The sequence below is a fragment of the Mustelus asterias genome, chromosome 1 (genome assembly GCF_964213995.1).
Source record: "Mustelus asterias chromosome 1, sMusAst1.hap1.1, whole genome shotgun sequence".
NCBI classification, from domain to species: domain Eukaryota; kingdom Metazoa; phylum Chordata; class Chondrichthyes; order Carcharhiniformes; family Triakidae; genus Mustelus; species Mustelus asterias.
In genome coordinates this window covers 191,309,256-191,323,552 of record NC_135801.1, presented here as the reverse complement: position 1 = coordinate 191,323,552, position 14,297 = coordinate 191,309,256, and the positions used below count along the sequence as shown (strand labels likewise).

The window sequence follows — 14,297 nt, the reverse complement described above, 5'->3', positions numbered from 1 at the left end:
CCGACAGGAAGCGAAGAGTCGGAATAAATGGGTGTTTTTCCGGTTGGAGGAAGGTAACTAGTGGCGTGCCGCAGGGATCGGTACTCGGGCCGCAACTGTTTACCATTTATATAGATGATCTGGAGGAGGGGACGGAGTGTAGGGTAACGAAGTTTGCAGACGACACAAAGATAAGTGGAAAAGTGAATCGTGTGGAGGACGGAGAAGATCTGCAGAGAGATTTGGACAGGCTGAGTGAGTGGGCGAGGATATGGCAAATGGAGTATAACGTTGAGAAATGCGAGGTTATACACTTTGGAGGAAATAATAACAAATGGGATTACTATCTCAATGGAAACAAATTAAAACATGCTACCGTGCAAAGGGACCTGGGGGTCCTTGTGCATGAGACGCAAAAGCCCAGTCTGCAGGTACAACAGGTGATCAAGAAGGCAAATGGGATGTTGGCCTATATTGCGAGGGGGATAGAATATAAAAGCAGGGAGGTCTTGATGCACCTGTACAGGGCATTGGTGAGGCCGCAGCTGGAATACTGTGTGCAGTATTGGTCCCCTTATATGAGGAAGGATATATTGGCATTGGAGGGAGTGCAGAGACGGTTCACCAGGTTGATACCGGAGAGGAGGGGTTTGGATTATGAGGAGAGGCTGAGGAGATTGGGTTTGTACTCGTTGGAGTTTAGAAGGATGAGTGGGGATCTTATGGAGACTTATAAGATAATGCGGGGGCTGGATAGGGTGGAGGCGGAGAGATTCTTTCCACTTAGTAAGGAAGTTAAAACTAGAGGACACAGCCTCAAAATAAAGGGGGGTCGGTTTAAGACAGAGTTGAGGAGGAACTTCTTCTCCCAGAGGGTGGTGAATCTCTGGAATTCTCTGCCCACTGAGGTGGTGGAGGCTACCTCGCTGAATATGTTTAAAGCGCGGATGGATGGATTCCTGATCGGTAAGGGAATTAAGGGTTATGGGGATCAGGCGGGTAAGTGGTACTGATCCACGTCAGATCAGCCATGATCTTATTGAATGGCGGGGCAGGCTCGAGGGGCTAGATGGCCTACTCCTGCTCCTATTTCTTATGTTCTTATGAATGTGTTGAATTCACTGCCACAGAAATTAGTTGAGACCAAAACGTTGTCCAATTTCAAGGAGAAATTGTATATAGCTCTAGGGGCTAAAGGGATCAAGGGATTTGAGGGGGAAGCGAGGGAAAACAGGATATTGAATTTGATGATCAGCCATGATCAAAATGAATGGCGGAGCAGGCTTGAAGGGCCAAGTGGCCTACTAGTCCTGCTTCTAGTTTCTATGTTTCTATCACTGGCACGGTCATCCAACCCCATGCACATCCCTAAAGGCCTTGATACAACGGAGTCTTGCTAGGCCACTTTGGGATACAGTTAATAATTAAAGACATAGAAGCTAAGCTCGGAGAGATTTGCTTCTCCAAAAGGACAACTAGTAAGGAGCTTTCCATGGAGCAATCATTGTGATTGAAGTCACAGGACGAAAGACATCATCAGGACAATATTGATGGAACGCTCCATTGTCAGTTTTGACAAATGGTCATCTGGACTCGAAACATCAGCTCTTATCTCTGCTTACAGATGCTGCCAGATTTGCTGAGATTTTCCAGCATTTTAAACTGAAAACCGGAAGTGGACTGCTAAGGAGTCTGGGAAGGGTTTTTTTTTAAGCACGCGAAGTATAAAAGGTAGGTTGCAGTATACAGCGGGCAGCGTCAGGAGCGGGCAGCAGAGTGTGTGGGAAACAGAGTGTGAGCTATAAGGGCTTTGGCTCACAGGGCTTTGGGGGACAGGGCGAGCAGGGGTGAGTTTTTTTCATTCTTGTTTACTTTTCTCTGTGTGCCTTGGTATAAAGGGGCAAATATGAGTATGAAGCCAGCGTGTTGTTCCCAGTGTAGGATGTGGGAGGTCCTGCAGGCACCTGGCCTCTCGGACATCCACATCTGTGAGGGGTGTGTCGAGCTGCGGTTCCTGAGGGGGCATGTTAAGGAGCTGGAAGTGCAGCTCGAGGATCTTAGGCTGTTAAGGGAGAATGAGGAGGTGATAGACAAGAGCAATCATCAGGTGGTCACACCAGGGCCACGGGTGGAGACCAAGTGGGTGACGGCCAGGAAGGGTAAAGCTCGGGTGAATGAGAGCACCCCGGTGGATGTGCCCCTACACAACAAGTACTCCTGCCTGAGTACTGCTGGGGGGGACAGCCCACCAGGGGGACACAGCAGTGGCAGTGTCTCCGGAGTGGAGTCCGGCCCTGGAACTCAGAGGGCTAAGGAAAAGGGGAGGAAGGCAGTGTTAATCGGGGACTCGACAGTAAGGGGGTCGGACAGACGTTTTTGCAGAGGCAGGCGGGAGTCTCGGATGGTGATCTGCCTCCCTGGGGCTGGGATCCAGGATGTCGCTGGTCGACTCCCGGAAATCCTGAGGGGGGAGGGAGAGGAGCCAGAGGTAGCGGTACATATTGGTACCGCTGATGTGGGAAGGAAGGGGGAAGGGGTCATGAAAAGAGAGTATAGGGAATTAGGGAGACAGCTGAGAAGGAGGAAAGCAAAGGTAGTAATCTCAGGATTGCTGCCTGTGCCACGGGAGGGTGAGGGCAGGAATGGAGTGAGGTGGAGGATGAATGTGTGGCTGAGGGACTGGTGCAGGGATTCAGGTTCCTGGACCATTGGGACCTCTTTAGGTGCAGGTGTGACCTGTGCACAAAAAACAGGTGGCACTTGAATCCCAGGGGGACCAATATCCTGGCGGGAAGGTTGGCGAAGGCTACTGGGGAGAGTTTAAACTAGATAGGTTGGGGGGAGGGGATCGAGACGAGGTGACTGCGAGCAAGGAACTTAGCTTGCAAACAGAGAAGGGTTATAGACGGTGCAAGAGGGAGGATGGACGGGGGATAGAGAAGGGGAGAGCTCAGACCAAAGGATTGAGATGTGTTTACTTTAATGCCAGGAGTATAGTGAATAAAGGGAATGAGCTCAGAGCGTGGATCGATGCCTGGAAGTGTGATGTGGTGGCCATTATGGAGACTTGGATGTCTCAGGGACAGGACTGGATACTACAGGTGCCGGGATTCAGATGTTTCAGGAAGGATAGGGAGGGAGGCAAGAGAGGGGGTGGAGTGGCACTGCTGATCAGGAATAGTGTCACAGCTGCAGAGAAGGTGTATGCTGTGGAGGGATTGTCTACAGAGTCTCTGTGGGTGGAAGTTCTGAGTGGGAAGGGGTCGATCACTTTGCTGGGAGTTTTCTATAGGCCGCCCAATAGTGACAGGGAGGTGGAGGAGCAGATAGGGAAACAGATCCTGGAGAGTTGCAATAATAGCAGAGTTGTTGTGATGGGAGACTTTAATTTCCCAAACATAGATTGGAATATCCCCAAGGTAAGGGGATTGGATGGGGAGGAGTTCGTTAGGTGAGTTCAGGAGGGTTTCCTGACACAGCATGTGGACAAGCCTACAAGAGGAGAGGCTGTACTTGATGTGATACTGACCAATGAGCCTGGACAGGTGTCAGATCTCTCAGTAGGAGAGCATCTTGGGGATAGCGATCATAACTCTATCTCCTTTATGCTTGCATTGGAAAAAGAGACGATCAGGCAAGCTAGGAAAGCGTTTATATGGAATAAGGGGAAATATGAAGACATAAGGCAGCAAATTAGAGGAGTAAATTGGAAGGAGGTATTCTCGGGGAAATGTACTGAAGAGAGGTGGCAGTTTTTCAAGGAGGTGTTGTGGATAGTTTGGAGGGATGTCAGAAGTTGCAGCGAGACATAGATAGAATGCAAGACTGGGCGGAGAAGTGGCAGATGGACTTCAACCCGGATAAGTGTGTAGTGATCCATTTTGGCAGATCCAATGGGATGAAGCAGCAGTATAATATGAAGGGTACCATTCTTAGCAGTTTAGAGGATCAGAAGGACCTTGGGGTCCGGGTCCATAGGACTCTTAAATCGGCCTCGCAGGTGGAGGATGCGGTCAAGAAGGCGTACGGCGTACTAGCCTTCATTAATCGAGGGATTGAGTTTAGGAGTCGGGAGATAATGCTGCAGCTTTATAGGACCCTGGTTAGACCCCACTTGGAGTACTGCGCGCAGTTCTGGTCACCTCATTACAGGAAAGATGTTGAAGCCATTGAAAGGGTGCAGAGGAGATTTACAAGGATGTTGCCTGGATTGGGGGGCATGCCTTATGAGGATAGGTTGAGGGAGCTTGGTCTCTTCTCCCTGGAGAGACGAAGGATGAGAGGTGACCTGATAGAGGTTTACAAGATGTTGAGAGGTCTGGATAGGGTAGACTCTCAGAGGCTATTTCCAAGGGCTGAAATGGTTGCTACGAGAGGACACAGGTTTAAGGTGCTGGGGGGTAGGTACAGAGGAGATGTCAGGGGTAAGTTTTTCACTCAGAGGGTGGTGGGTGAGTGGAATCGGCTGACGTCGGTGGTGGTGGAGGCAAACTCGTTGGGGTCTTTTAAGAGACTTCTGGATGAGTACATGGGATTTAATGGGATTGAGGGCTATAGTTAGGCCTAGAGGTAGGGATATGATCAGCGCAACTTGTGGGCCGAAGGGCCTGTTTGTGCTGTGGCTTTCTATGTTCTATGTTCTATGAATGTCTGTCTAGAGTTCTACAGGACAATGTTCCGAGCAGACAGGGAGGAGTTGGTAGGTTAAAGGAACCGGGGTGCACGAAAGCTGTGCGGGGCCTAGTCGAGAAGAAAAGGAAAGCGTACAAAAGGTTCAGAGAGCTTGGCGAAGATAGGGATCTAGATGAGTATACGGCTTGTAGGAAGGGACTAAAGAAGGAAATTAGGAGAGCCAGAAGGGGTCACGAGAAGGCCTTGGCAAGTAGAATTAAGGAAAACCCTAAGGCATTCTATAAATATGTGAAGAGTAAAAGAATGAGACGTGAAGGAATAGGGCCTATAAAAGGTGAAGGCGGGAAAATCAGTACGGAACCAGTAGAAATGGCAGAGGTGCTTAATGAGTATTTTGCCTCGGTTTTCACAGAGAAGGACTTGGGTGGATGTACTGTGGGCTTGCGGTGGACTGAAAAGATTGAGTATGTGGACTATAACAAAGAGGTTGTGCTGGAATCTTTGAATGGCATCAAGATAGATAAGTCGCCGGGTCCGGATGGGATGTACCCCAGGTTACTGTGGGAGGCAAGGGAAGAGATTGCAGAGCCTATGGCGATGATCTTTGCGTCGTCGATGGAGACGGGGGAGGTGCCGGAGGATTGCGGATGTGGTTCCTATTTTCAAGAAGGAGAATAGGGATAGCCCAGGAAATTACCGACCGGTGAGTCTAACCTCAGTGGTTGGTAAGCTGATGGAGAAGATCCTGAGGGACAAGATTTATGAGCATTGAGAGAGGTTTAGTATGCTCAAGAATACTCAGCATGGCTTTGTCAAAGGCAGATCGTGCCTTACGAGCCTGGTGGAGTTCTTCGAAAATGTGACTAAACACATTGACGAAGGGAAAGCGGTAGATGTGGTTTATATGGATTTTAGCAAGGTGTTCAATAAGGTCCCCCATGCAAGGCTTCTAGAAAAAGTGAGAGGGCATGGGATCCAAGGGGCTGTTGCCCTGTGGATCCAGAACTGGCTTGTCCAAAGGAGGCAGAGTGTGTGTATAGATGGGTCTTTTTCTAATTGGAGGTCGGTCACCAGTGGTGTGCCCCAGGGATCTGTTCTGGGACCCTTGCTGTTTGTCATTTTCATAAATGACCTGGATGAGGAAGTGGAAGGATGGGTTGGTAAATTTGCCGACGACACAAAGGTTGGTGGGGTTGTGGATAGTCTGGAGGGATGCCAGAAGTTAGAGGGACATAGATAGAATGCAAGACTGGGCGGAGAAGTGGCAGATGGACTTCAACCCAGATAAATGCGTAGTGGTCCATTTTGGCAGGTCTAATGTGATGAAGGAGTACAATATAAAGGGAAAGACTCTTAGTACGGTAGAGGATCAGAAGGACCTTGCGGTCCGGGTCCATAGGACTCTAAAATCGGCCCCGCAGGTGTAGGAGGTGGTTAAGAAGGCGTATGGTGTGCTAGCCTTTATCAATTGAGGGATTGAGTTTGGGAGTCTGGGGATAATGATGCAGCTATATAAGACCCTCGTCAGACCCCACTTGGAGTACTGTGCTCAGTTCTGGTTGCCTCATTACAGGAAGGATGTGGAAAAGATTGAAAGGGTGGGGAGGAGATTTACAAGGATGTTGCCTGGATTGAGTGGCATGCCTTATGAGGATAGGCTGAGGGAGCTCGGTCTTTTCTCCTTGGAGAGATGAAGGATGAGAGGAGACCTAATAGAGGTATACAAGATGTTGAGAGGCATAGATCGGGTGGACTCAGAGGCTTTTTTCCAGGGTGGAAATGGCTGCTACGAGAGGACACAGGTTTAAGGTGCTGGGGTGTAGGTACAGGGGAAATTTTTCACACAGAGGGTGGTGGGCGAGTGGAATCGGCTGCCGTCAGTGGTGGTGGAGGCAAACTCAATGGGGACTTTTAAGAGACTCCTGGATGAGTACATGGGACTTAATAGGATGGAGGGTTATAGGTAGGCCTAAAAGGTAGGGATATGTTCGGCACAACTTGTGGGGCTGAAGGGCCCGTTTTGTGCTGTAGTTTTCTATGTTTCTATGTTTCTCTTTCGGTTTCAGATTCCAGCATCGGCAGTAATTTGCTTTTATTTTGCTCCATCGTCAGAGCTGCCTGTTAGACGAAAGATCAAACTGGGGTCTAAGCTAAATCTTATGCACAATTCCAAAAATAGTAAGGAATTCTCCCACATCCTGGTCAAGGCAATAAGACACAGATATAATGCAGTCTCTGTTTAAAATTTGCTATTTCCTGCACATATATAATTCTTCTTGCAACATGGCAGCTTGTAGCTTTATAATTCCAAGTTGGGTCGGCAAGTTACAACTGTTATTTGGTGAAATGCATTAAATCCTGCGGCAAATTTTCAAAGGCCATGTTAATTTACAATGTGACAAAAAATATGGGTGAATGTGGTAAATACTGAAAAGGTTCACGACGGGATTACAGGATGGTCAGAACAGTGGCAAATAAAATTTAACCCTGAAAAACATGAGCTGATGAAAAGTCATCCACACTCGAAACATTGGCTCTATTCTCGCTCCAAAGATGTTGTCAGACCTGCTGAGATTTTCCAGCATTCTGTGTTTTGGTTTAATATTTCAGGCTTGTGACCTTTTGTCAGAACCAAGTACTTCCAGCATTTTGTCTTTATTTCACATTTCCAGCACCCACTGCATTTCTCCTTAAAAAGGAGCAAACTGGATTCAGACATGGAATGAGTCATGTTGACCAAGTACTTGCCACATTAAGACTTGCTGCCAATGCATTCTCAAGACAGCTGGAACTCAACCACCTTCCACCAGCATTTGTAACAACAGGTTTACTGTTGAGGGCCGCCAGTTCCTGGCTACTGTTCATGATCATTCAATGCTCAGCAATTGGAGATCAAGGTTTGAACTTAGACACAAGTGTCACTAGCACCCTGAATTATGGATTTTCCCAAGGCTTAGTTTTAATTCCAATGCTCTTCATGACCAATGTGAGCAAAATGCTTCTCACCACCTCTCGGAAGTTGCAGATGACTAGGTCCTTTCTATCGAGGAAACCAACTCTAAAGACCCCAGAAGCATTTTAAGCCAGGACTCATGACACATCGGTGCAACATTTGCACGATTCAGGAAACAATCACTGTTTTTCACTTCAGCAACTGACTGGCTAACAGCAGATTTCAGGTCTCCCTTTGCGGCAAGCCCGTCAAGGATATCTGAAATTGCTCTTTAAGTTCAGATTCATTAGCATGCTACCCTGGGCTAAGAGGGTTAAATTATAAAGGACATGTTGCAGGCTTGTATTCCATTGAGAATAGAATTTCATAGCTGATCAGTGATGACAACAATTGACAAGGCAGAGAGAAACAATTTTATATGGTGGGGGAGCTTAGAAAAAGAGGGCATAACATTAAAAATCAGAACCTCAGCTGCCCAGGACAGATATTCCTTCACACAAAAGCCGGGGGGGGGGGGGGGGGGGGGGGTGTTTCACAACGAGATAGGACAAGCGCCCACTCTGCTATTCAATGAGAATGACAGCATAGTGGTTAGCACTCCTGCCTCACAACACCAGGGACCCAGGTTCAATTTCCGGCTTGGGTCACTGTCTGTGTGGAGTTTGCACGTCCTCCCCGTGTCTGCGTGGGTTTCCTCAGGTTCCACCGACAGTCCAAAGATGTGCAGGTTAAATTGCCCCTTGTCAGGGGGACTCGCTCAGGTAAATATTAGTTGTTAATATCAGGGATTTGTTCCCAGGAGCAGGCTGAGGGTAAGAGAGTGGGTTTTCTGACTTTAATTAATTATTTATTTTTTCAGTTAATTTTGGGTTTAAAATCGGAGGTTTTTTTCAAAACCGGAAGTCGGGCCAGGAGAGGCCTGGGGAAGTTTTTGGAGGGTTTAAAAGCGCACCAAAGTATACAGCGGGCAGCATCGTAGCGGGCAGCAGAGTGAGTGGGAAGTTGAGTGAGCTGTCAGGGCTTTGGCTCACAGGGCTTGGACGAGCAGGGGTGAGTTTTTGTTTCCTTACACTCTTATTAACTTTTCACTGTCTTACTTGACATAAAGTGTCCAGTATGAGTGTGAAACCAGTGTGTTGTTCCCAGTGTAGGATGTGGGAGGTCCTGGAGGCATCTGGCCTCCCGGACATCCACATCTGTGAGGGGTGTGTCGAGCTGCGGTTCCTGAGGGACCGTGTTAGGGAGCTGGAACTGCAGCTCGAGGATCTTAGGCTGATGAGGGAGAATGAGGAGGTGATAGACAAGAGCTATCATCAGGTGGTCACACCAGGGCAACGGGAGGAGGCCAAGTGGGTGATGGCCAGGAAGGGTAAGGCTAGGGTGGTTGAGAGCACCCCAGTGGATTTGCCCCTGCACAACAAGTACTCCTGCTTGAGTACTGCTGGGGGGGACAGCCCGCCTGGGGGAAGCAGCAGTGGCCGTGTCTCCGCAGTGGAGTCCAGCCCTGTAACTCAGAGGGCTAAGGAAAAGAGGAGGAAGGCGGTATTAATCGGGACTCGATGGTGAAGGGGACAGACAGGCGTTTCTGCGGAGGTAGGCGGGATTCTCGCATGGTGGTCTGCCTCCCTGGGGCCGGGATCCAGGATGTCGCTAGTCACGTCCCGGAAATCCTGAGGTGGGAGGGAGAGGAGCCTGAGGTAGCGGTACATATTGGTACCGCTGATGTGGGTAGGAAGGGAGAAGGGGTCATGAAAAGGGAGTACAGGGAATTAGGGAGACAGCTGAGAAAGAGGAAAGCAAAGGTAGTAATCTCAGGATTACTGCCTGTGCCACGGGAAGGTGAGGGCAGGAATGGAGTGAGGTGGAAGATGAATGTGTGGCTGAGGGACTGGTGCAGGGGGCAGGGATTCAGGTTCCTGGACCATTGGGACCTCTTTAGGGGCAGGGGTGATCTGTATACAAAAAACGGGTGGAACTTGAATCACACGGGGACCAATATCCTGGCCGGTAGGTTGGCTAAGGTTACTGGGGAGAATTTAAACTAGATAGGTTGGGGGGAGGGGAGCTAGAAGAGTTGACTAGGATCAAGGAACTAATTGATGGGGTGGAGGATGCAGGGGTAAGGGGAATTACAAAATTAATGGTAGAGGAGAGGGTGCAAGTGAATGAAGGCGGTAATTTAGATAAGGGAGTAGAGGGAGAGGGTGTTCGCGACTCATCAAAGCGGGTCCAGATAAAAGCTGGAATAAGGACACTTTGCCTGAATGCACGAAGCATTCGGAACAAGGTAAATGAGTTGATGGTGCAAATCAGCACGAGTGGGTACGATCTAGTGGCCATTACAGAAACGTGGCTGAAAGGTGACCAGGACTGGGAGATGAATATCCAGGGGTATCAGGCGTTTAGGAAGAATAGACAGGAAGGAAAAGGTGGTGGGGTCGCGCTATTAATAAGAGATAATATCAGGGTAGTACTGAGGGATGACATAGGCTCTGAGGAACAAAACGTGGAATCATTATGGGTAGAGATGAGGAATAGTAGAGGGAGAAAGACACTAGTAGGTGTGGTATATAGGCCCCCAAATAATAATGTTGAGGTAGGGAGGGCTATAAACAAGCAGATAAGGGATGCGTGTAAAAACGGAACGGCAATAATCATGGGGGACTTCAACATGCACATTGACTGGCAGACTCAAGTCGGTAAGGGTGGAATGGAGGAAGAGTTCTTAGAATGCTGTCGGGATAGTTTCCTTGAACAGCATGTTACGGAACCGACGAGGGAACGAGCTATTTTGGATCTGGTATTGTGTAACGAGGTAGGTAGAATTAAGGATCTTATTGTGAAGGACCCTCTTGGGTCTAGTGACCACAATATGGTCAAATTTCTGATTCAGATGGAAGAGGAGAAAGTTTGGTCCCAAACCAGTGTCCTCTGTTTGAACAGAGGGAAATATGATAGGATGAGGGATGAATTGGCTAAGGTAGACTGGGAGAGCAGGCTGGCAGGTAGGATAGCTGAGGAACAGTGGAGGATTTTTAAGGAGATCCTTTTCAGTTCTCAGCAAAAATATATTCCAGCAAAAAACAAGGATTGTAAGAAAAGGGAGAACCAGCCGTGGATAACGAAGGAAATAAAGGAGAGTATTAAAATAAAAACAGCTGCGTACAGAGTGGCCAAAAATAGTGGAGAAACAAGTGATTGGGAAAAATTTAAGAAACAACAAAGAGAGACTAAGAAAGCGATAAAGAAAGGAAGGATAGACTATGAAGCTCGGCTAGCAATTAATATAAAAAATGATAGTAAAAGTTTTTATAAATATATAAAAAGGAATAGAGTGGCTAGAGTGAATGTTGGACCCTTGGAGGACGAGAGGGGGGAGATAATAGTGGGAAATGAGGATATGGCTGAGTCTTTAAATAAGTTTTTTGTGTCGGTCTTCACGGTGGAGGACACAAATAGTTTGCCAAATATTAACGATAGAGGGTTGGCAGCAGGAGAAATACTTAATACAATTAATGTTACCAGAGAGGCAGTGCTGGGTAGACTAATGGGACTGAAGGTGGATAAGTCCCCGGGTCCGGATGGAATGCATCCCAGGGTATTGAAAGAAATGTCAGAGGTAATAGTGGATGCGTTAGTGATTATTTATCAAAACTCGTTGCATTCTGGGGTAGTGCCGGTTGTTTGGAAAACGGCTAATGTTACGCCGCTGTTTAAAAAAGGAAGGAGACAAAAGGCGGGTAACTATAGGCCGGTCAGCTTAACGTCTGTAGTAGGGAAAATGCTGGAATCCATTATTAAAGAGGAGATAGCAGGGCATCTGGATAGAAATGGTTCGATCAATCAGACGCAGCATGGATTCATGAGGGGAAAGTCGTGCCTGACGAACATGTTGGATTTTTATGAAGATGTGACTAGGGCGGTTGATGGAGGAGAACCGGTGGATGCGGTGTTTTTGGATTTCCAAAAGGCGTTTGATAAGGTGCCCCATAAAAGGCTACTGAAGAAGATTAGGGCACACGGAGTTGGGGGTAGTGTGTTAAAGTGGATTGGGGACTGGCTATCCGACAGGAAGCAAAGAGTCGGAATAAATGGGTGTTTTTCCGGTTGGAGGAAGGTAACTAGTGGCGTGCCGCAGGGATCGGTACTCGGGCCGCAACTATTTACCATTTATATAGATGATCTGGAGGAGGGGACGGAGTGTAGGGTAACGAAGTTTGCAGACGACACAAAGATAAGTGGAAAAGTGAATCGTGTGGAGGACGGAGAAGATCTGCAGAGAGATTTGGACAGGCTGAGTGAGTGGGCGAGGATATGGCAAATGGAGTATAACGTTGAGAAATGCGAGGTTATACACTTTGGAGGAAATAATAACAAATGGGATTACTATCTCAATGGAAACAAATTAAAACATGCTACCGTGCAAAGGGACCTGGGGGTCCTTGTGCATGAGACGCAAAAGCCCAGTCTGCAGGTACAACAGGTGATCAAGAAGGCAAATGGGATGTTGGCCTATATTGCGAAGGGGATAGAATATAAAAGCAGGGATGTCTTGATGCACCTGTACAGGGCATTGGTGAGGCCGCAGCTGGAATACTGTGTGCAGTATTGGTCCCCTTATATGAGGAAGGATATATTGGCATTGGAGGGAGTGCAGAGAAGGTTCACCAGGTTGATACCGGAGATGAGGGGTTTGGATTATGAGGAGAGGCTGAGGAGATTGGGTTTGTACTCGTTGGAGTTTAGAAGGATGAGGGGGGATCTTATGGAGACCTATAAGATAATGCGGGGGCTGGATAGGGTGGAGGCGGAGAGATTCTTTCCACTTAGTAAGGAAGTTAAAACTAGAGGACACAGCCTCAAAATAAAGGGGGGTCGGTTTAAGACAGAGTTGAGGAGGAACTTCTTCTCCCAGAGGGTGGTGAATCTCTGGAATTCTCTGCCCACTGAGGTGGTGGAGGCTACCTCGCTGAATACGTTTAAAGCGCGGATGGATGGATTGCTGATCGGTAAGGGAATTAAGGGTTATGGGGATCAGGCGGGTAAGTGGTACTGATCCACGTCAGATCAGCCATGATCTTATTGAATGGCGGGGCAGGCTCGAGGGGCTAGATGGCCTACTCCTGCTCCTATTTCTTATGTTCTTATGTTCTTAAATGCATGGGGTTATGGGGATAGGGCCTGAGTGCGATTGTGGTCAGTGCAGACTTGATGGGCCGAATGGCCTCCTTCTGCACTGTAGGGCTGAACTATAACAACATCATCTATTGATGAGTTTCGAAAATATTCAAACGGCTGAGCCTCCACAACACACTGGGGCAAAGTGTTTTTAAGCGTCCACAGTATTTTGCTTTTATATTAGCAAATTTAAAAGGGACCTGGAGCCAAGGCAGGTAACAGGACAGCAAGATAATTGGCCATGATCCTACTGATGGACAGAAAACCCTACTCCTGTTCCCATGTTTTATGCTGATGTGGGAGGCATCCTTCCAACTGGGCAAGTTGATGGTAAGTGCCACAGTGCCAACAATTAATTAATCTGTGCAGAGTCTGCACGTTCTCCCCGTGTCTGCATGGGCTTCCTCCCAGTCCGGGTTGGCCATGTTAAATTCTCCCTCAGTGTCCCCGACCAGGCGCCGGAATGTGGCGACTAGAGGATTTTCACAGTAACTTCATTGTAGTGTTAATGTAAGCCTACTTATGACACTAACAAACTTTAAACTAATTACAGAATATCATAGGAAATTACCAGTGTACATTTGGAGGAGGAAAAAGAAGAAAAAATGGCCAGAAATTGAAAAGCAGCATATATTTTTCAAGAAGATTGTTCTCCAGATTCATGTTTTTCAGCTGAATGTGCAACTGGATAAACAGCTGGTGACAAACAGCCGCATGCGCAATACGTTGTAGTGACTTGCTGCCCGATGCGCATGTGCACGCTCCCGGGCCAGTGATCCTGCGCGTGCGTAGCACCCCGGCACGCAGCAACTCGGGCAACCACGCATGCGCAGGCCGCGCGACCCCTCCCGCCCCCCCCCCCTCCCGACCCCGATCGCAACGGCTGTGAAGGGGAAATCGGACCGGCGGCCACTCGTCACCGGAAACCATGTGACGCGATCTTCTCCCGCCGCCCCCCCTAACCGTCCTGAACTCCCTTCACACCTCGTTCCGGAGTGGGTCCAGTTTGTAGACGGTCTGAAGCTGGTTCCGAAGCCGCATCGCGTTCGCCATCGGAGCGTCAACCGCCATGGCGCTGCGTCACCCTGCGTCCCCAACATGCGTCATCGCGTACAGCTCGCGCAGCGCCCCCGCGCGCCACAGCACCGGAAAACTACAGGTAGAATGGGCACGGTGCAATAGGACAACTGGGAAGCTGCGGGTAGAATAGGCACGGTGCAATAGGACAACTGGGAAGCTGCGGGTAGAATAGGCATGGTGCAATAGGACAACTGGGAATCTGCAGGTAGAATGGGCATGGTGCAATAGGACAACTGGGAAGCTGCGGGTAGAATAGGCACGGTGCAATAGGACAACTGGGAAGCTGCGGGTAGAATAGGCATGGTGCAATAGGACAACTGGGAATCTGCAGGTAGAATGGGCATGGTGCAATAGGACAACTGGGAAGCTGCAGGTAGAATAGGCACGGTGCAATAGGACAACTGGGAAACTGCGGGTAGAATAGGCACGGTGCAATAGGACAACTGGGAAACTGCGGGTAGAATAGGCACGGTGC

At 48.6% G+C, this 14,297-nt stretch overlaps 1 protein-coding gene across 1 annotated transcript in view; it reads right to left on the bottom strand.

Annotated features, from left to right (window-relative positions):
* The window catches only part of pcgf1 (polycomb group ring finger 1), a 54,657-nt gene extending 40,826 nt beyond the window's left edge, over positions 1-13,831 (bottom strand). The window contains exon 1 of the mRNA XM_078199552.1: positions 13,727-13,831. Within this exon, the coding sequence (XP_078055678.1) occupies positions 13,727-13,813 (87 nt within the window). The 5' untranslated portion in view covers positions 13,814-13,831. The remainder of the gene's footprint in view (positions 1-13,726) is intronic.
* Between the last annotated feature and the right edge of the window lie 466 nt (positions 13,832-14,297).